At 40.2% G+C, this 23,634-nt stretch overlaps 1 protein-coding gene across 8 annotated transcripts in view; it reads right to left on the bottom strand.

Annotated features, from left to right (window-relative positions):
* Positions 1-23,634, bottom strand: part of Cdon (cell adhesion associated, oncogene regulated) — a 93,128-nt gene that overhangs the window by 17,539 nt on the left and 51,955 nt on the right. For all 8 annotated transcript variants that reach the window (XR_010049718.1, XR_010049719.1, XR_010049717.1 and 5 more), the window contains exons 9-18: positions 19,883-20,181; positions 18,462-18,636; positions 16,249-16,380; positions 12,707-12,910; positions 11,647-11,828; positions 11,206-11,311; positions 7,281-7,403; positions 5,651-5,872; positions 3,616-3,896; positions 920-999 (exon numbers count right to left, since the gene is read on the bottom strand). Coding sequence is in view for 4 of the 8 variants with exons in the window: in XM_063256027.1 (XP_063112097.1) it covers positions 920-999; positions 3,616-3,896; positions 5,651-5,872; positions 7,281-7,403; positions 11,206-11,311; positions 11,647-11,828; positions 12,707-12,910; positions 16,249-16,380; positions 18,462-18,636; positions 19,883-20,181 (1,804 nt within the window). In the remaining 4 variants the exon portion in view is untranslated. The remainder of the gene's footprint in view (positions 1-919; positions 1,000-3,615; positions 3,897-5,650; positions 5,873-7,280; positions 7,404-11,205; positions 11,312-11,646; positions 11,829-12,706; positions 12,911-16,248; positions 16,381-18,461; positions 18,637-19,882; positions 20,182-23,634) is intronic.

The raw sequence follows: 23,634 nt of genomic DNA on the forward strand, positions 1-23,634 counted from the left end.
TAGAGGCTGAAGGATGGTGAGAACAGCCAATCTTATTCAGTGGTGGCGAACCTATGGAACACAGGCTGTACAGGCCATTCATGACACTGAAAACTCGGAGAGGGTCGCCATCACTGTATACCACCATTATGTTAAAGGACCAAGATTTCTCAACAACTGTCGTATGAGAAGCTCGATGATCCTTTGGAATTAACATACAGAAAAGTAGCAGGAAAGCTTTCTAATAATCTGTGTTAAAATTTAAATCCACAAATTATTCTAATCCTATACTGTATGAAATACTGTGAGTATATATCACTTTTAAAATTAAAAATAAAAAATAAAAGACAGGGAGATTTTAATACTTACCTTAAGCAGGAAAATTTCACTAATATGACTAGGAAAAGATACTGCTATATATATGCAGGAATATTGTTTTCTCACTTTTTGTTTGTTTTTAGTACTGGGAATCAAACCCAGGGGTGCCCTACCACCAAGTTACATCCCAGTTCTTTTAATTCATGCACTGCTGTGTCCAGCTTGCTTTCACTGAGTCTGTTAACATTTAAACATTTTCTCTTTAATCTCCACAAAGTCCCATAATATAGAGTGGGATATAAGCGTTTAGAGAAGAAAAAGACTATAATTTAGAGTGACTCTAATTTAAAAGAGTGACTGATTTAAAAATTTCAAAAATTTTTAGTCATTTTCCTGTGTGAAATCTAGCCTTCATTATTGCTACTGTATGTCTAAAGAAACTGAGGCACAGAAACATAAAAATTATAAAATAGGAAACAGACACAGTCTTCAAATTTAAGGTTGCTTATTTTGAGTTTTGTATCTTAGGTAAAATTTCAAGACCTTACTTTACGGAAGGGAGGAAAATACAGGAGCACACATGCCTTACTCCCAATGCCCTGTGGGCGTCCCGTGAACATACCTATTGTTGTTCCGACAATTTCGACAGTTAACACACTCCAGAGGCTCCACCTGAGGGACTGCTGTGTACACTCCGCTACCCTGGTCAAGCAGGACGTCCAGGAGAAAAGAAAAGAAAAGAAAAGAAGAAAGTGCTGAAGGTGCTGCATGCATCTGTTAGCACACAGTCACAGGCACAAACATCACGTCAGCAGCCAGCAGGTGCCTGGTGTGTGTCTGCACCTGCTCCTGCGCCATGCTATGCTTGCTACTTAGTACTCAGACGTGAATTCTGCACAGCATGAAACTACACTCCGAAAACTTAACATCCATGTTTTTCCATATATTTCTGTAGTGGGAAAAAAGGCAAATGAAGGGAGACGGTTCATCACTTCCCTCCAATGTTTCGAATCTACTGGGCCCAAAATATATGGTACATCATGGCCGCCTATTCATTTTTCTTTTGCTAGCAGTCAGGGAAAACTTCCGGTGGCGCCAGCTGGAGAAACAGGGTGTGAAGTCTGAATGATGTCACACCAGCAACCCATCCTCACTTTCCTGCAATTATTTCGATTAGGTCTGTTCATTTGACTACATTAAGTTTTAGAACATGTCATATTTTTCCAGATGGAGCAGATTCTCAGCCAGCAATGCCTTGGAGGGCAACATCAACATTTGGATGTTTCTTTTGGCGGAAACTGCTCAGCAATTAAGAAAAATGCCCAGATTAACACATACCTCACTGTAAAAATTCACTTGACATACACGATGGCAAACCTGAAGTTAAAAACTGAACTGGCCTTACAGTTAAGAGTCAGAATTCTGCTTTTTGATGAATAACAGCAGAACTAAATTTGATAAGGGTGGCAGAAGTTGCCACCCTGCACCCAGACCTAAAGCAGGCCTTAAAAGCTGGGGAAAGTGCAGGCAGACGCTTTTGCTAGGGTATTTTACATTTCATTCTCCTCATAACAACAGCCAGAATCCAAACAAACCAAACACTGACAACTTTCTAGCACCAGGAATTATTAAAATACTAGGAGAGACTATTCTTATACTATGCTCCTAACAGTGACTCCAAAGACTCAGAAAAGGAAATTTACAACCTAGAGAATAACCTACTTATTCAAACCACTAAATATGTTAAAGTTAGTGATTGATTTTTATGAGCACTACCATTTTTAAATACCCTATGTCCTCCCACCTAAAGATAAGAGTGCGAAAATAGGTTAAAATCATAGACGTTAACTTCTAAAGTTATACCCTTAGTGGGGCCATTATTAAATAGTAAATCACTGTTCAAGAAATTCCAAGTTCTGTGTTCAAGCACTAAAGCAAATGTCTTTTCTGTTTATGGGAAAAGCGTGTGCTCTCCAAAATGTAACACTCTCTCCCTTCAGCTTCCTTCGCACAGTGTTAGCAGTGTAGATAGCAGTGCAGACTGGAAAATATAAATAAGGAAACCATTATCCTCTTTTGATAAATAAATGCACAAAAGTAAATTACTTTTTTAAATAACATACAAAAGGTGGTCACATAAAAGCCATAGGTTTCCAGCTTTAAGGTACAAAAATGTATTCCAGTATTGTTCTCCAGATGTAATATCTGGAGATGAAGAAAACCTTCTAAATTTACTCCAAATTACAGCACTTTGCAATGATGGCAAATTTATCCATAGTCAGAACAATGACAGAATCTAACCAAATGCTTAATTTGATCAACTGAACAAGTTATCTGTTTAGTTTAGAACACTGGAAGCACCAACCAATATTAATAAACCCAAATTTCCTAGCACTAGAGAACACCTTTAACCAGATTAAATATAAAATATGCTAGTTACTCTATGCCCATTTCAAAATTGGCAACACTAATGAACAGAGCTTAAAAGGCTTAGCTAGTTATCTCTAAAATAAGGGCATTTTAAGGGCCTGTCACTCTTTGCGACTAAAGAATACTAATATTCTAAATGCAAAAAGCCTACAAGCCACAATGACAAAGCAAAATGGAAAAAACAAACAATAACTCATAATAGGTTGGAAGTCAAACCCAGTTTCCTGTAGACATGTTTTGCATGGTCTTCACAGTATTTTGAAAAATCTGGAGCTAGAGATGTAGCTCAATGGTAGAGTCCTTGCCTAGCCTGTCCAAAGCCCTAGGTTCTATCCCTAGTACCACAAAAAAGTGAGTTCATTCTCAGCACGAATATTTCTGGTGACTTCTCTTAGATATACAGACATTTTAAAGGATCAAAAACCCTAGCAACACTAGGCCCCTTCCATCCCACATGCCAACCCCATAGGCACTAAACTGCAGCTGTTTGGTTAACAAGGAACCTCCCCAGGTGCTACCTCTCATGCCCAGCTTGCTACCATTTCCCTATCTGGCAAATGTCTTGGCATGTGTGTTTTCACTCCCTCCAAAGAAACTGAATGCAAAATATCTGCTCTGCTCTGTGCCCAGTGGCTTTGCCATTTCATCTCCAGAACAACTTCCACTGTGTTCTTTACTGATATACTACTTTGTGTGTTAAATAATGTAAAAATAGAAATATAACTATTACCTAGGATTCTTCTGGATCAAGGGGCTACTGGTGATACATACTGTTTTTACCCATGGAACCTACAGGGTTTCTGTAATGAGAACAAAGCTTGGCAACCCTCCTCGGGTACATGGCACCCTGAAGCCCAGTGAGGCTGCCATTACAATTTGGTCTCTTACATTTACTAGATGATGGGGATGCTCAAACCCCACATGGGTCCTGGAGAGTGAGTTGCTGTGTGCCGGGTAGAGTCCTCCATTTAAGCTCCCATTGACCAAGCCACTGACACCATTGGGCACCTTGGGATGGAGATGGGCGCAGCCATTACTGAGGCTGCCGTTGCCTAGGAAGCCTGCATGAATGTGTCCATTGATGCGGGTGGCTCCAGGGAGAGGAGCACATTCCACAGTCTGCCCGCTGATGTCCGAGCCCTGGTGGAGGTACCTCGGGGGGTCATATTCTGTTAAAAGGAAACAAAAATGCAAAAGAAGAGAAGAGAAGTCAGATGCTGAAAAGAAAGTTTCATTATTGACGTCCCTGAGATACTACATGTAGATTAAAATAAAACTATCTTAAATGTGTCATAAAGCCTACTTACAAGATGTACTTTAATAAAGTCATTTTAATGTGGAGATAAGTATAAACTTCGAATTAACTATGATTCTGTTAACAGGAAGAAAAATTAACCAGAGAAAAATCACCCAAGAGAAAAAGAATAAATTGTACGATCTAAAACTATCAAAGTATTGGCAACAACTAATGAACAGTGTTTAAAAGGCCTACCTGTTTCAAAGGGCTGAAAAAGCCTGCGGAAAGCAGTAAGGAAAGACTAACTTTAGGTCAGATATCTCATATAACAACAAGCAACGTTTTACAGAGAAGGATAGTGTTGTACATACACTCACTAACTATTCACACAGCTGTCAGCCATTAGAGCCCAGCTGCAGGCTGCGGGGAACCAAGAGCAAAAGGCTATTTCCTTATATTAAAAGCATTTACATATATACATTCTGATTTCCATGGATACCATATTAGACATATTTAGAAAAAATCTCCTTTGAACCATAGTATCTAAACTATATAGAATTTGTTGTTGGGGTTTTCATAATTTATTCAAAGGTATTAGAAATTGCATTCCTGGGCTTTCTCAAGCAGGTGTGTATTTACCATACCTATATATCTTTTCCATCAACCTACAAACTTTGAAAAGGCAGAGATCATGTTTAAATTATCATTTGTCTAGCATAATAACTGGCACATAGAAGACAAGTCAGCAAGTTATCTCCTGGTGACCTGAAGTAATGTCAACGACTTATTCAACACACACTAATGATTCCATACACACTCATGTAATTAAAGGTAACAGCATTTAGAAAAGGGCCAATCACAACCCTGACAGTCTGGCTTCAACACCTCTCTCCCTGTCCATTGACTATTTTTTTTCTTAAGCTATTAACTAAATAGCAGCTGTATGATAAGCTGGTGACAACCACTAGACATGCCTATTGCTAGTGGTGCCTTCTTGTTTTCTTTCTTGTCCTTATTCTAGGGCTGAAGAGGAAATTGAAAATCTTTTCCCACCAACATCTAAAATCCCTATTTGATTTGAATATCATATTTTATAATATTTGGGGGACTAGGAGAGATGAGTTATTCCTTTCAAAACAGTGCTATCACTAACAGTGCAAGCACACATATTATTAGATATCTGGGGGAGAGGATGCTATTCCAGAGCAATCCTGATACAGTGAGTGCAGACGGGTCCGTGGAATTTCCACTTGGGTGAGTCAGTGACAGTAATCTAGAAAAGTCTGCACTACACTCCTTGGAATCGAGCGGGTTCTACACCCTGCTGGCCACATTTGCCCCAGCGAGAAGCTGTTCCTCTGGCAACTGCAGAGCACACGTTTCCAAGGCTCACCCTCTCTGGTGGTCCCACAAAGCCAGAGTTTCTGAGCACCAGGTCAGCTATTGCCTTGGAGACCTGCTTGGTTTTGGCTTTGGTGTTTATAGTGGGCAGTTTAATTTGATGCTCCACTTACTTTGGCTGACTGCTAGCACGGTTTTAAAGTCATCTCCTCTGAATGAAGATGTCTAACAGGTTTTATACCACGACACTAATACGTGGAAGTATGAAGAATCGATATTCATTCTCACAATGTTTTTTCCTACCATCTTTAGAAAAACAGAAGGACACACTTATAAATGACTCACTCTGTATGGCATTCTGCTGGCGACTCTTCCACAAGCACATTGCAATGAAAACCATAAGGATGAGGACCATGACACCAAGCACACAGCCAACAATGAGATACAACATGTCACTGCTCCTGGTGGAACTAGCCGCAGGCCCAACATTTCCTCCATTTCCGGAGGAATTTGGAGGGGTGCTCAGGTCTTTGATGGGATACTCAGAAGCCCCAGGGACACGTTTCACTAGTTGAAATATAAAAGAAAACATGATGTCAGCGTGAATACAGAGTCTATGAAATGGTTTACTCTCTGAAGGAGGTCTGCTGAGGAATCCAAGCCAGTCTGTTTACACTCCCTGCAGAGATGACCTGACCACCAGTGAGTCACGAAGAAGGCTCCAGCTTAAATCTCATGCGCCAAAGTTTTGGTCCACAAACTTGAGAGAAATCATGAGTATCAAAACACACTCACTTGGTCGAAACTAAACTGCTACATAATTAGCTACTTAATTGTACTTTAGAAGGCTCCCAGAGCCTCGAAATAAAAGTACTTCAGCTTACAGATGGAACAAAAATGCCTTTCCATCTGATGTATTCTGCACTAAGACTCAGAATTATAGATTTCATACTTTTATCATGTCTTAAAAGTAACCACATAAGAAAGTACGGCTTTGGGGCTGGGGATTTATCTCAGTGGCATAAGCGCCTGCCTTGCAAGCAGGCAGTCTTCAGTTCAATCCCCAGTACCGATAAAAAGGAAAAAGACAAAAAAAAAAAAAAAAAAAAGAAAAGAAAGAAAGAAAGTACGGCTTTTAACTATTAGAATGACTATATATAATTTGCAATCTCTATGCTTAATATTAAGGATTTCCAAAGCACAGACTTTTGGAGTCCATGTAAATGTGATACTTTTACCTGATTCATTGGTATTCTGGACAGTAATAATAAAAACAGGTGGAACATGAACCCCATCCTCTCTATTCCCAATCTGTATGTTCTCTGTGCTCTAAATGTCACAGAAAAGTAGCAGAGCACAGTGGCTGACAGCACGGTCTCTAAAACCAACTCACCCGGATTTGTATTTTATTTCTACCATTTGTCAATAGATGTATGAGTTTTACCATCAGGAACCACAGTTTCTACATTTGGAAAATGGGGACAATAAGAGTTCTATCTTGTGGGGGCTGGGGATTTAGCTCAGCAGCATAAGCACCTGCCTTGCAAGCAGGCAGTCAGTAGTTCGATCCCCGGTACTGATAAAAATAAAAAAAAAATTTTAAAAAAAGAGTTCTAAAGGTGTAAAGAAGAGTGCTATGGCTTGATGTCACCTCCAGAACTCACACTGACATTCAGTTGCCATGGTAACAGCGTTAAGCAGTAGGGTATGAGTACAATCTCAGTAATCCGAGAGGTTCAGGCAGGAGGACAGCAAGTTCCACTCCAGCCTAGGCCACTTAGCAAGACCCCAGCAATGACCTTTTAGACTGTGTATATTAGCTCTAACTAATACATGTAGTTACAATGGAGTAGTCTATATATGTGTACCTAGAAAATGGCCCAAAGTAGAAATTTCCCAAGGAAAATGTATCACTTTAGAACTGGAACTGCAGCACTACCCAGGGCAAAAGCACAAATTCTCACGCTGCACCCACCTTTAGTCTCACAGATCATCACATTGCTGAACTCACTCTCTCCTCCTTCATTGAAGCACTGCATTTTAATGTCATACGAGGTTTCTGGCTGCAAGTGGCCAATCATGTGCCACTGCTTTGAACCTAGAGGTGAAAAAAATAGATAAGCTCTGCCTGTCACACAACCTAAGAGACAATGTTAGTGTAATTCTTCAATATTTTCAGAATGAGGTTGGAACAGCATCCATCACCACCTAGTTCAATTTGTGCGATAAAAACATACTTCATGTATTTTAACAGTGTACCACCAATAAACAGCACTCCTACATAAAAAAGTAGAGTTGAATTAAAGCTATATCTCTTTTATCATAATACTTATTTTATTAAAAAAATAATTAGCAGCCTTTCATAAAACAATGTTCACTTTGTGTGTAAGTAAAAAGAGATCAAGTCTTTTGGACCTTTTTTTCAGCCCAGGAAGTCAATCCACTATGTACACCTACCTAAAAGCAGTACCATAAATGAATCAGCAGACAGTGCACCACCCACAGCAAGGAGGCACTTACAAGCAACCCCTTTTCGAAGCTCTTGGATTCATTACCACAGACACAACATGGACTGACAAACAATGCCTTAGCTAACAGCTAAGAATCAACCAAAAGCAAACTCCTGCAGGAGACCCTCCGTCATTGCACCCAATGCTATTTTTTCTTTTGAGTCAGGGTCTCCAAATTGCAAAAGGATCTCTAATAGACCAATTCTCTTATTCGTGGCGTATAGCCAACATTTCATTTAGAAACACTCCTAAACTGACCACTCAGGGATAAATGACTCTCCATTTTCACTTCCATGGACGAGTGACAAACTTTCATAAACAGGGACACTTTTACCCGATTTAATGAACTCTTCGAGCACTCTTAATCCCCGCTAAAAAACAACTCTTCAAACTGTTTCCACTGTTAGACAGAAATTCGAGTACACCACCAACTGATCTAAGAATTAATTAAAGGGAGCGAGAGAAAGCAAAACAAAACCGCACGTGCAAGTCCCGTCCACTTGGCTGACAGACCAGCGTATCACAGGCTCCTTCCAGTTCCATGCAGACAAAAGCCTTTCAGTCTGGAAGTACAACTTTCCTTCTGTGTTACCTACACAAAACCCTCGCCCACACACTCTCACGTTTTATAAGGGAGAAAAAAATCTTGCTTGCTTTAGGGTCAAGGGTTTCGGAAAGATTCAAGAAGTAAGGAATTCTGTGCCTCATTTATAAAGGCTAAGAGAAACACTGAATTACTTTTATTCAAATACTGGTTGAAGCTGAAAAAGATCTATTTCTAAAACCTAAACGTTTCCCCCGAAGAAGTCTTTCCTGACCAGGTCCCCCTCTCACCGACTGCAAACATTCTCTTAGTAACTGCCACGCGAGGCCTGACATCCTCCTCTTATAGCACTAGAGAGAATGCAATTGCACCAGCTTCTGATCTGTTACTAAGAAAACAGCTCTGGTATAGTTAGATTCATATGCTGTTGTTACAGACATTCTTCCAATGGCCACAATTATAAGAACTATCAGTAAAGAGAATGCATCTTCAGTGATCAAGTGCATCATCAGGTTTTAAATCAATCAATCAGTACATAGCCATGGCTAAATAAGCAGGTATTTTCCAAAAGGAAGTTTTAGAAAAGATTTATCACAGAGAGAAATAAAAACGGGGACTTAAACTGCCAGAATAATCTCTGATTCTCCAGAACCTGACCTTATTTTACAAGATAAAAACACTCAACGCAAAAGCACTGGTATGCGGGACAGAAGTTAAATGTGAACTTAATGCAGAAGGTGGAATACTTAAATAATATCAGTATTTTTCTACTGTATTTTAAGTTAATGGTTTCAATTTTCTAAAGCTTAAATTTTGGGCCAATATATCTAAGTAATCAGAAGCCCTTAGAGTAAATTTTAAGCACAAAAGATGTATACTTTTCCTCCTGAGTTTGGGAGAACACACCAATAGTTCCAATTACCACAAAAAGAATTTCAAATGCATAAACTTGAAAATAAGAAATAAGCAAATTGTGCACCACAGTGAAACCCACTAAAACATCTAACATCTGGATATATTAGGCTTACAAACAAACTCTCTGTGAGCCATAAAACAAAACTCCCATTTTAGACACTATTACTAGACACAAAGGCTTTGTCAAACTGATTTCCAAGTCCCACGCTCAATATTCAGGTCACACAAGTCTGAAAAAAATTCCAAGATTTGCCTATTGTTTGAAACGTGTTTATCACTGGGTATTCCTAGAAAGCAGAACTAGGAAGAGAGGGAGACAGAAACACATATTCGTTTTATTTACATTTGCGTGTTAGAGCCATTTGATAAATAAACATTTAATTACTATAAAAATTTCTAACAGTAAGCCAGGCGCACTGGCACATGTCTAGAATCCCAGCACTTGAGAGGCTGAGGCAGAAAAATCGTGAGTTCAAGGCCAGCTGGGCTACATGATGATACCCTATCTTGAAAACCTAAAATTTTAAATTAAAAAACTGTAAGTTTTAAATAATAAAACCCTAACATCCTCATTCTCTTAAATAAGCTAACCTAAAATTAAGATAGGATGAAAAGGCAGAACAATAATAAACAACTGTCTTTTATTTTTTAAGTGGCCTTTTATTGATATAAAATATACACATGCAGAAAAGTTACCCAGAACTGTATAGATCATAAAGTGCTCACAAACCAAATATAGTACTTAATAATACTTAGTAATACTCCTGAAAGCACAGGAGACTGCTGGTACCCCAGTGTTTCCCCATGCAGCTACCAGTTACCATCTTGATCTCTAAGAGCACACAACAGCTTTGCCACTAAAAACTACAGCAGAAGAGACAACAGTTCCTTCCTTCAAAAACTATTTATCTGCCTACTACATGTTAAGTATAAAAACTCAGACCATAAATTTTTCATTACATGACAAAATTCCACTGAATATGAAAAAGTACGCTGGGGCTGGGGATTTAGCTCAGCGGCATAAGTGCCTGCCTTACAAGCAGGCAGTCATGAGTTCGATCCCTGGTACCGATAAAAAAGGAAAAAGACAAAAAAAAAAAAAAAAAAAAAGAAAGAAAGAAAGAAAAAGTACACTATAATAGAGAAATGTAACATAGCATATTTAAAGTAATTTATTATAACAAAACACTGTATTATCTGACCTCAAAAAGTCATATAGAAAACAACTTTGGCCTAGGGCAATTTTCTGACATAATCCATTCAGACATTCAAACACTCTCCCCTCCCTGTTTTTCTCCTCCTCTGCCCCAACTCCCTTGCTTCCACGAGCTAAGCACATTTGTTCCACTGTACACGCCCCCATCATGATGCTCTGCCTCACCACAGGCCCAGGAACAATGCAGACGAGTAACCATGAACTGAAACCTCTGAAACCATGAGCCAAAATAAAAGTTTCTTTCTTTTAACTGATTTTTCTCAAGCATTTTAATACAGAAAGCAGACTAATATAACACCTCTCACCATCTTGGCTATTTCCTTTTTCAAAAATTTTCCATGCATTCCAATTCTCAGAATCTCTAAAGTAGATGATCTGATCTTTTTAGTACAGATATTAATAACAGTGAATGTGCTATTTTTAAAATGTAGCTAGAAGTTTCAATGAATTTTTATATTTAGGTCACTGGTCATTGAAAGAAAAAAATCAAAATCCTTTGCAGTTGAAGTATTAACAAACACTTTTCCCCCATCCTTTTGTAACTGTTTCTGCAGTGAAAGTAAGAGACACTACACAGAATAAACCAGAAAATTTGGCTTTCCTTGGGACAAATTCAAAAATGATGGTGCAGTATCATTTCATGAGGTTTCATGTTTATAAGAGCTCTCCCTCCAGAGTTCCTTGGTAAAGACCCCAGCTTGGCAGTGGGACTTACCTTCTACAACATCCCTCTTGTAATCACTGTCATTGTCACTATCTGTTGGTCGATAGTAGATATAAAATCCTTGAATGGGAGTGTTATTGTTACTTGATGGGATATACTAAAAAAAAAAAAGATACGAAACAAGATTTGTCAAAGACAAAAAAGAATTAATTTTCATATCAAGATTTTGATATCTGTGTGGTAATACTTTTCTAGCTCTATTTTGCGAGCATACTTAATGGCTATTTTTAACTTAATTCAAACATATTTAAAGGTAGTTAGTAGAGCATTCAGCAAAGTACAGGTCTGTTCAAAGGCATAAAAGTATGCTAGGTTCAAAATGAAAAAATCACAAAACGACATTTAAATTAATGGCTACAAAAAATAAGAGAATATAAGAAGGTAGACATGACTAAACCAGGAAAGACTCTCACTAGGAAGATGGTTACCTACCGTCCACTTGAGCATGATCTGAGTGTCGCTAACGGCCTCTGTGTATGCAATGTGAGGCCCAGCTATGGGTCGGCTGGAAAAACGTTTGGGAAATCCAGCCACCTGGTAAGGACGAGACGCTGAACTCCGAAAACTCTCCCCGTAGTGATTGATAGCAATGACCCTGAATTTGTATATTGAACCTTTAGGGGGAAAATAAAAACAAAAACCCTGTAAGTATAAGAAGCTATAGTAAGATATCTGAAGGTAGACTATTCAAAATGACAATTATATTTGTGTCTGTCTACTATAATCGCACATTCCAGTGCCTACATGCTAAACAGATGTCAGCCCACTTGCTGACTGCAGTCACTGGGGACTGGCTGTTCAATGCCTTGCACTTGAGAACCCAAGACATTAGTAGGAGTCACAAGAACGGATGCCATGAGCATTAGTGATGCGTGGACAAAGAGGACAGACATTGACTCTTTACCAGCCATCTGCAGTTACACCCTCAGAGACAGTACCAACTGAAATACCAGTTTCCCTTTGAAAGAAAAACTGAAGCGAAGTTTAATATGGGCAATATATTTATAAAGAAATCATAAAGAAGTAACAGCAGATGTCCCTCTGGTTTCAAGAAAAAAAAATAGGATAAAGGAAAGCAGATTTTTATCACAATAGAAGAAATTTATCTAGATTAAATATTAATAATGCTTAAAATGCTTGGCTTTCTAGTTTTTTGAAAATCAGAATCTAAACAATACAGTAAAATCTTTTTTTTTTTTTGGTCAGTACTGGGGACAGGCCCCATTGCACTCTTTCTTTACTTTTTATTTTGAGACAGAGACTTGCTGAGTAACTAAACTGCCCAGGCCAGGCTTGAACTCATTATCTTCCTGCCGAGCCATACGCAGTTCTGGGGTGGTAGGCATGTATCACCACACTTGCTATATTTTCTCTACTTTCAAATTTCTTTTTACTATAAGCATTCATTACTCTGACAACAATGACACAGTAAGAATACGTATCTAAAATTAGCACTGATGTCTAGAAAAAGGAAACATCTGAATATCAGGACCTGGTTCTAAGTTACGAACTTCCACAGAAAGTTTGGAAGGGGGGATGTCTTCCGCTGCCACCAGCCAATCGCCGGTCCTCATCCGTTTGTATTCCACCTTGAAGGCTGTGATGGGAGAGCCACCGTTTGCCCGGGGAATCCATGTGACGTAGACTGAGGTCTCAGATGCCGTGGAGATAGTTGGCCGGTCTGGGGCCTCGGGAACTGCAAAGGGAAACACTCATTTCACAGGAACCCACAGTGACAAGAATAACCTGGAGACAAGAATAAGCTAAACAAACCAACAGGGATAAACCCCAAACCTCATGCTATTAATGGCTTCTCACTAAAGTTTCTGCCAGAGTTAATATTATGGCTGTCTTCCTGGCATGTGCAAAAAGCTAAGGGAAATGAAACAGTGAAAAACAAGAAATAGAAAAAAGGAAAAGAAAAATGACCAATGACTTGATAATCAGCTCTGAGACAGTTAATGACTGTGACAATTCTGACTATGCCATTTTGGAATCATGAGTAAAATAATATGTGAGTAATTATTACTTGGTACATCCAAGTGTGCTGTGGTTACAGCATAAATAACAGATTCTCACAATTAATTATGCGTTACTTACTTAAATGTTTTCCTTTATCCAACCAAACTACATAAAACATATTCAGCCTACCTAACCTCCTAGTAATATATTATTATATTGACCATTACCATTACATCCCATTTCACTATATCTCAAGGTTACATGAATTGTTATTTCAAAATATAGATTCCAAGGGGCAAATAAACACAATTTGGTTAAATCAATACTGGTAATAATGGGACAAGAAAATACTGCTTGGAATAAATGCAGCAAGAAAGAATGTGTAAGTAATGGAAAGTGTTCTCAACAAGAGGAGCCATGTGAATATGCAGGCAAAGGGGGCCGGGGAGCTGCCCTCTGGCAGCCTCCAGTTAGTATGGCCAAAGGAAGGGGGTCCTAATGCACAAGTTAGACAGACCGGACCCTGCGGCAGGTGGCAACATCAAGACTGAGTCCACCGGGGGCTGGGGATTTAGCTCAGCGGCATAAGCGCCTGCCTTGTAAAGCAGGCAGTCGTGAGTTCGATCCCTGGTACCGATAAAAAGGAAAAAGACAAAAAAAAAAAAAAAAAAAAGAAGAGTGAGTTCACCAGCCACTTAAATCACACGCTTAGTTCCTCCACTAACCAAGAAACCTGAGGGTTACTAAAAAAATAAAGAGAATTAAGATTTGTCGTGTACATGTAATAGCTCCCCACAATGAGTGCAAACATGTACTAATAAGAAAAATGAAAAATTTAAAAACCACCTTCTCCCTTGGTTCCTACGAGGGAAGGAGGGAAGAATGCTGATAGAAACAATCTGGTCCACTCGACACTCACAGAGCAATGGTGAACTGCCATTCTGCTTTCCAGAGTCACCTGTGAGCTCGTAAACATGGAGAGGGGGACTCGAGTGATCACACATCTTCTGGGGAGCTGACAGCAGAGGTCATGAGCGGAGCATCAACTCCTGGCCAGGGTAACGTGGCTTTGGTGAAGCCATTAAGGAAGTTCTCTACCTAGCTGTGCCGTGTACCTCAAGCAACACACTTCACTCTCAAGGTCTCTTCAGCCCTTCTTATAAATACATAAGAAAGAAGGTAGCAACAGTGAAGGTAGCATCGTATGGGGAAAGCTGTGGCATTTCAAGAAACAATAGCTTAAGGGACAATAAAAGGAATAGATTCAAAGCAGGCGACCTCCAGCGATACTTACGGTATTCCTTTCAATTAGAAAGCAAGGGAAACAGAATGAGTAGAGCTGTTAGTGAAACTTTTTAAATACCAGAAAACCAAGCAACATCTTTACATTGATTCACATGAGGCTCGAACTCATTAACTACCACGGATCATATAAGAGAAGAAAGTTATTGAGGAAAACATCTTAGGTGTCTTAAGGGTACAGCACGTGACTGTTCAGTAGGTGTAAAAGAAAGCATGCTCAGTTGGCACTGGAAAACCCGGATGTGAGCAGCAGTTCCACTAACGTCTGTGCAAGCATGCTGCAAACTCCTGGAGCCTCACCTTCCTAACCTGCCTGATGGATACGCCACTTTCCATTGTCAGGAAGACAAATGAAGCACTTCTTGGGGCTGTCTTGTGGGTAATTCCAAACTCAAGACCTTCAAAGCTGAATTCATACCCTCCACCCAAAGTTTCACTACACCAGTCACCCTAAATAAAGCTTCAAACCTCTAAACAAACTTGAACATGGCATGTGTCCATCTCTTGTGTAAGAAGTCTTTGCCTAGAACCTCATTTCCGGTTTCTCCATCTCACTGTCCTTTTTGTCCTCTGTGGCTCAGCTCAGGGAGCTGAGGAGCCCACTCACCATTACTCATCCTCCTTGGTATCAAGCTGATGACATGGGTACTTCTCTTGTGATCCCGTAACACCATCAGTATAATCTCAAACAGAATGAATCAAAATCATTGCTACGGTCTAACTGTCTCTACAGTTATGGCAAAGGTATTTCACCTACTGATTAGGATGGGTTAGATGTCTCTACCATTCCTGTACTACACACTCCTGCAAGCAAGGATCATTTCATCTCTGCTCTCCAAACCTTTAGCACAGCATTTTCCACAGGGTGTCGTAAACAAACCCCACAGGTTTTGCTCTTCAGATTTTTGCTTTATTCACATAAAGTACACACTCGTAGAAGGGATCTGCTTAAAATGACTGAAAGGTACCTCTGAGGTGAAAGCACTCAGGTGAACAAGGCCCACAGCATTCAAGAGGGGAGTTCAAAGCATGGTGACCTGCTTTTGCTGCAACCAGTTGTGGAAAACTATAGGAGAGATGTCTGGAAACCCTCAACTGAGAAATGTAAAGTCTTCCCTACATATGCAGACATATTAGCACAACCACAGAAAGCACATTAGAGGTCTGGCAGCTTGCCAACAATATACGGCACGCTTGCCTAGCACGCACATGGCCCTGGGTTCAATCCCCAGCTCCACACATGCACATACACACGTGCGTGCACAAAAACCCACAAAAAAACTTTTGGTTAGAACTGTAAATGTGCAACTCAAATATTAAGAAGCCATTTGAAAACTTTCCTGCTCAGACATTTAAAATCCCTAAGATAACTAGATATGGTGATCAAGTGACTGTGACATGTAACTTAGTAACGTAATTTACCAGTGGCACCTCCACTGAGGATAAATCACGCACACACAAAAGGTTAGACTCTCTTAATTCAAAAGGTCAAGTCAGTTTTCTTGCCAACCAGGAAACAGAAAAATCCTTTCTGTGAGTTATAAAAACTTAGTAGCAGAACATTCTGAATGAGTCTACCACGTTAAATAAAATCATGACAGAGCTGCCAAATTAAATCTAGGACATTAAAGAAATGACTGAAATAGGACACAAAGGAGACAAACAGCAGATTACACCCTAATTTTCTATCTACGGATCCCCCAAAATCTAAAGTGGGTCAATGGAGGTGTAAAAAAGCAAGAAGAATAGAATGAAGATCCCTTTCTTTACCTCCACTGTGCCTGGAGGCCTCGGTCAGCACCACTCCAAAGTTGCTATTCGCAGCCTCTGAAACTGCAGGATGCTTAGGGATCCCTGCAGGCGGGGAGGACGCCTGAGTGTTTTTCGATGATGCTGTTTTCTCTACAAAAAGTTTAAAAAAACAAAAATCAAAACCTCAATGCAACTTTTGCTTATGTATGTAAATTTTTTTAAAAGTACGATGAAACTTAACTGGGGTACAAATATAGAGATAGGACTAACCTGCCACCCATCTAAATATAACACCTATATTATAAATACTCAGCTGATCTTAAGAACTGACCAAAAAATGACTTTGTTTTTTTAGTACCTTTAAGAAAAAACTAAAATGTGTCTTTCTTCATCGTACTAACTTTAACACCAGGGAAACAAGTGAAAACATCAAATGAGGTTTTCAAACTATTAATCCATTTTTCTTTGTACTATATATATTTCTTAACAAAATTCAACAATTCACTGCTTAAAAGCATCTGCTAAGTTTTTTCATAGAAAAAAGGTCAGACACAGTAAGTTTTAACATTTCTTAGGCAAAAATTAAGACTGGTGCTTTTTAAAAGGTAAAATACATTATTATTTGGTATTTATTGGTCACTCTATAAAGAATTTGGACCAATGGTGAAAATTAGCTGAAGGTATATTTAAATAGCACTCATCACTTGCTGACCAGACTTGGTCATTAGATGAGAAGGTCTTTTTCAAGAGCCAGCAGAGAACTTCTCACTCTTGACTTCCCTCTGCTACAGAGCCAAATGGAAAGTTTCCCAGTCCCCATCCCCATCCCCATCCAGGGGTGTCCTTTCAGGCCAGGTCATGACAGCACCTTCAAGTCAATTTCCCTCAAGGGCTGTCCCATTCCTTGAGCTCTCTTGCCCAGCACTGTCTTTAGAAAGCACTCACAATACCTGTCATATTTGGGGTCTCTGCTTGTACCCTTGCCGCCCTCTAGTCCTCTCCTACCCCACAGCCAGAACCATCCTGTTAGACCAGAGGGCGTATAATGTCATGCTCTGCTCAAATGGTCTTGCTCTTCCCAGCTCACACAGAGGAAAAGCCAAACTCCTTGCAAAGTCCAAGGCACTATGCAATTTAGGGACCCTGTCATCTAGCTGAGCATCTTTCCACTTCAGCCTCCCACTCACTTTGCTCCCACCACTGCAGTGACCTTGGCTCTCCTAGGGGTACACCAAGCACACCCCACCTTGGCACCTTGGCACTTTCTATTCTCTCTGTTGGGAGTGTTCCTCCCCCGGACTGCCACAAGCCTTTGTACCTCCTTGTTATGACTTATGTCTGGATGTCCCCCCAAAGCTTTCTGTAGTCACAGCGGGAGCTCTTCAGAGATGTGACCACTGCACCAGTCTGCTGAGTGGTTTGGCATAGTTGTGGCTAGGACTGAGGGTGTGAGTGCTATGCGGGCCTAGCACAGGTAGCCTGCATACAATATGAGGGACAGAGAGAGTGCTAATGTGCTCTCACCTGCCTGCTTGCCCTGGACTGTTCCTTTTCTGTGATACCTCTCTGCTGTATCACCCTGCCTTGGGAGCCAGCCAGTCTGGGCTGAAATCACTATAAACCATAAGCCAAAATAAACCTTCCCTCCTTTAATTTTGGGTGTCAAGTATTTTATCTCAGCAACAAGAAAAGTAACTAAGATACTCCCCACCACCGCCTGTAAGCCTACCACCAACTGATCACTGAAATTCTTGGCCAACAACTCCCAGCCCAATGTGTCTCATATCCATCCCTGAACTTATTTCTCTCATTAACACTACTCTCTAACATACTAATAAATTAGGTATAAGCTTCTCCCAACTAAATGTGAACTCTGTGGGGGGAGAGTCTTATCTATTTTGTGTACTGCTGGACACATGAAGTGTGGTAAATATCAGCTGAACTGAGTCAAATTCTGTTTTGCATTTGCTATCTAAGTATGGATCTACCTTCTTTATGGAAGTGCCAGCTGCACTGGGATAGTTCTGGTCATGACCATCTCTGCTTTCCCTGCATTACCTATTCTAATGCTACATATCACAAGCTCTCAGGGATGCTGGTAAACACTGAATGGAATGGAATACTACAACTATTCAAATTTATATTGAAGAATCTACTGTCCAAGAGGATTCTTACGCATGGCTTGGTATAAAGACAGCCAGCCCCTTCCTCTGACGGACGGTTACACTCACCTTTGCTGGTTCGGAAGGTGAGCATGGCGGGCTGTCCTTCGCCTGCGGCACTTCTTGCTACCATCAAAACCTCGTAGAGACTGGAGGGCTCCAGCTCTGTTAACTGTAGCTCGTTTTCACTGCCAGGGACTCGAACTGTGTGCCAGCTCCCCACAGCACCAGCACCATCGTCCAGCTGCTCGAGAGAACCCCAAAACAATAAGAGATAGAGGCAGGAAATCCTTCATCCAAACTTGATAAAAACTAGAACTCACATGATGTACCATTGTAGGCAAAGGAGATACAATACTATTCACATTAAGAAATGTGAGGAGCAAGAACTCAAAAATTACCACTGTCACGAGATTCCTGGGCCTCCCAAAGTCTGTTTCCTCTACCTGTAAGAGGAACAATACCCCCTTTCTTACTGGGCTAGTGGAAGAATTTTAAAAGTATACAGTATTAGTGTTATATAACATACATGATAAATTAAGATAGATTTTATATCAAATATGTTTGTATGCCTATGAACTATATAATTATGGATGAAAGATTTCTAGCATTCTTGCTTCATGGATTAACATTGTTTAATATGTAATCAGAGGAAATATAAAGAGATCCAATTAGTTGTTTCCTGGTTAATGAGACAAAGAGACAATACTGCAAAATGGTTGTAGGGTAGATGATTACCAACAATTCACTTTCCTTCATCTAGAATCATTGGGTTATGAACAGTGAATAAGCTTCCTAATTTCATTACAATGGTTTTTCTAGTCATTGAAAATATTAGACATTACTTAAATAGATACCAAAGTGTCTTAAACAAAGAAAATTTTAAATAATGATTTTAAATATGAATACATATCCTATTTCAGTCATTTACAAATCTCATTAAATAAAGAAAGGAGCTTTTTCATTTTACCATAATACAAGCCCATGGAGGAAAAATATATGAAAAATCAACAAAGAGAGGTCCAAGGTTTACTACTACAAATGACCAAATAATGTGAGATTCTAATACAATTAAGAATACAGCCTAAAATACATAAACAACTCTCAAAAATTATGCCAAAAGGCTTTGTTCAAACAGTTGTTTCTAGGAATAACTGCTTTATGTGCTGATTAAATTGCATCCTACAATCTCAGCAAGGGATGGAATTACAGTTTTAAAATGGTTCATAGAGCTTAAAAGCAAAAGGATAAAACAAACAACTTGATTCAAAAAATATGAAATGGTTACTAGGTTTTTAGAATCCCAATTTGGAGAAAATTGCTTATAATTCAATCTCATTACTGCTGTAAGACTGGTAACCAGCATGACTGGATCTCCTAAGCTTATCACTCTGGAACACCCTTGTTCCGTGGGCGCCCTTCCACAAATGTAAAAGACATTAAGCACACAGCACACAAAGAGACAAAGATGGTAAAGAGGAAGACGTCACCTTTCGATACTTCACAAAATAGGCGTTGATGGGCAATCCCCCGTCCTTGCCCGCCCTCCACACCAGGTGGTACGTGTCAGCTGTGTAGGTCTGTGGGGGGCTCAGGATGATGGGGGCATCAGGCACAGAGCCGCCACTGGCATTTTTTTCTGATGATGACTGCACTGCACCAGGATGTCCCTTCCCTGGAAATGAACTCAACAAGCCAGATTCTGAACTGTCTCTATGGTCTCTTTCATCACTCTGAATAGCATCAGGAGTCACAGCTCTTCCCTCTTTTGTATCTGTTTCAGAAGGAACTGCAGGGGGACAGAGACAGAGACAGAAAAAGAGAAGTGAGAGTTTGAAAGAAACTCATTATTTCAGTGTCCTCTACCCAGCTGGTAATACGACTGCCCACGCTGGTATTACCAGCACGTTTTGAGCCCTGAAAGTTAAAACACAGCAACATCTACACTCTACAGTCTGTTGCTCATGGTAGAGTAAATGAACTGTTTGAAAAACAATTCTGTGATGTGATGGTTGAGTGGCTTACAGGTTTTTCCTTTGCATTCTCCGAGCAGTCCCTCTTTATTAACAATTTGCTGGACCAACCTCAGAAGATCTAAGTTGATAAACAAAACATACGTGGTAAATAAAACACAATGGACACTGCATTCCCCTGGAAACAAGGTAACAGAGAAAGAAAGAAAATGGGCAGAAATTAGAATTCTGCACTTCTGGAGGCTGAGGCAGGACCATCAATCATAAGTTGGACTTCCACTTGGACAATTTTTAAAAACATGTATCAAAAACAGTTGGGGATGTAGCTCAGTGCAAAGAACCTAGGTTCAATTCCTAGTAACCACCTCCTTCTCCCAAAAAAGAATTAGGATCTCACACACTGGGTAATTAGTCTCAAATTCTACCCGTGTCACATAGTTCTCTCCTGTACTGAGTCCAGGGCATTGGCGTATGTGTCCTTGAGGCCTGGCACCACACAGATGTCTGGCCCCACTCACCACTCATGTGTAAGAGGACATGGAGAGGGAGACTGGGGAATCCGGCCCCCAAAAGTGCCAAAGCTGTGTCAACCATTCTGTCTCCAAGTGTCCTCTGATTATGAGATGCGACTGAAAAATGTTTTGCTTTTTTAAAAAAACAAACTACAATGAAAGGCTCGCTGCCAGTTAGCCCTCTCAAGCCACCTTCCCTCACCTCAAACACACACTGTTCTTGCCACTCCCCGAGGTCCTCCTCTGTGTCTTTCACTACACTGCCAATGCCTGCCTCCGTGTCCTCAATCAATTCAAAACCTTCACTTTCCAGGACTATCATGAGTTCAAGGCCAGCCTAGGTGACATAATGAATTCAAGACCAGCATGGAATGCAGAACGAGCCACTGTCTCAAAACAACAACAAGCCCTTCACTTTCACGACCAATTTGACTCTGGGGAGTAGCCAGAAGTCACATGGCGCCAAACCGGGTGGAAGAGGTGGGGGAGGATACAGCAGAATATTCTTCTAAGCCTCCCTTTCTGTTGGGTAGCACACAGCAGCAGCGTCCACCATATTTTTGATTGTCCCCCATAAAGACACGCGTACAACTGCATACAGACCAGAAGAACTGCTACCTGTATCCACTTAAGGGGACATTAAGTCATTAAACTTTTGGGTAGTCAGCTATGCTGCATCAGGGTCCCCCCCCACACACAACCTGACAGATACCTACCATATCAACCCACTCTCAAGGAAAGGGAAGAAATGCAACCAGTAAGACCAGCAGAGACAAAGGTAAGGTTTACACCTCATAGATATGGAACTGATTTCAAAGTCCTATTTCTGCATAGAAGTGAAGGTTAGGTTAAGAAATTACAACCTAAACACCAACAAAATAGGCAGACAGTGTCAATACTTACGAAAAACAGTATACAGAATTTACATAGGAAGATAAAAAAACATTTATGTGCCCTGAAAATGCAAACAGGTTTTCTGATCTGATAAAAATCTGATCTGATTTCTGATCTGATAAAAATTACTAAGAACATTTCACAGGCCAAGCACTGTGCATGATATTAATAAACACAATCTCACTGAATTCTCAAAGCAGCACTGTTAGGTAGAAGGTAATGCCTCCACTTCCTAGATGAAGAAACAGGCTTCGGAGAGACTAACCAGCAACAGCTGTCAGTCCAATGTTGGTGGTGCTGCTGTGGAAAAAGGGAGAGGAATTTATGAAAACAAATCCCCTGCCAGCATCATAAAACTAAAGGATTGACAGCTTGGTTTCTCTTAAAGTGCTAGGAATACTGGTTACAAAAAAGATAGATTATTCATTTCTTTGTGAAAGAAGAGAACAGAGGAAACAATGTCACAGTTACAAGAAAGTTCAGACTCCTGGTAAAGTTTGGGTGTGTTTTTAGACCTACTGCCCAAGGAAAATCAGACTAATAGCTTAAGGTCAGTTCCCTGTGAGTGTAAAAGAGAGAACAGAAGGCCCATGAGCATCCTCCATCAAAGAAAACAAGAAGCTAGTGAGAAAATAATACAGAAGAAAACTACATTCACTGAGACAACTTGAAAATATTGCTCCTGGAACAGCTGTGTTTACCTAGTGAGTCAGAGGCTGTGTGGATGTGCGGGTCCAGCGGGTGCCTGCCTGCTAATGCACAGAAACAGACTCTTGAAATTGGAAGTAATTAGCTGTGGCTTGGGTAGCAGGGAAACCACTGCATCATTAGCACTTTCATGGGACCTCTGGGCAGCTGACCGCTGGGAAGTGGCATCTGGCTACAGAAGAGTTCCCACATCAAATGCCTCAGTTTACACAGAGGCACACACACAAAAAGTGTTATACCACAGCCTATCCACTGCAAGAGTATCAAATCCAATTTCTGTGATCCAGGTACCATGCCGGCTTTCACAGCTCTTATCAAAACAGGGATCCAATTAGCTTCTGCCAATCCCAATGATACAATTTGGGCATTCACAAGATATTAGATACAATTTTAAAGGCTTTGAAAGGCTGGGGAACATAGCTGAGCAGCAATGGGACTGCCTGGTGAGCACAGGGTCCTGAGTTTGATTCCCAGTACCCCCCCACACAAAATATTTTTTAAAGTACAGATGCCTCTTGATTTGGAGTAGGGTTACATCCCAGTAAATTTACTGTTAATTAAACGTATCATTACATTGAAAGTGCACTTAATTCTCCTAACCTACTGCATTATCACCAAGCATGTGTTGGGCACTTCTGTGACGGAACAGCTGACTAGGGGCTACAATGTAGTGAGAGTATCAGACCTCTCAAGGCTCGTCCAGGAAAAGGACAAAATTCAAAGCATGTTTCAATGAATGCGTCATTTCCACATCATCAAAAAGTGAAAGAAAATTGTAATTGGAATCATCTTAAGTTGGGGAGCACGGCTACTCTGAAAAGTGTTTTCACACATATTGTCAACTTATATTTGAAATAATTCTGTGAAATAGGTTGAAAAGACATCCCTCATTTAAAGGCAGATTGTTTTTTTAATTAGAAGAGATCAATAAAACTACAATGTAAATGAGCTGAATGATCTGAGCTGAAACTAATTAAATATGGAGTACTGTAGAACCACATCTGTCTAAGACCTTTCCTTCATGCAGATTCACACCAGTAACACCCACCCTACACTATTTAGAAAACCCAGGCCAACTCCCATAATAGCTTTGAAGAGTTACAATTCACTGCACAAATATTTGTACATCTAGGATTTCAAAAACCTGAGATCTCC

The sequence above is a fragment of the Cavia porcellus genome, unplaced genomic scaffold (assembly GCF_034190915.1).
Source record: "Cavia porcellus strain 051 isolate PalLab524CR breed Dunkin Hartley unplaced genomic scaffold, mCavPor4.1 scaffold_9, whole genome shotgun sequence".
Lineage (NCBI taxonomy): Eukaryota > Metazoa > Chordata > Mammalia > Rodentia > Caviidae > Cavia > Cavia porcellus.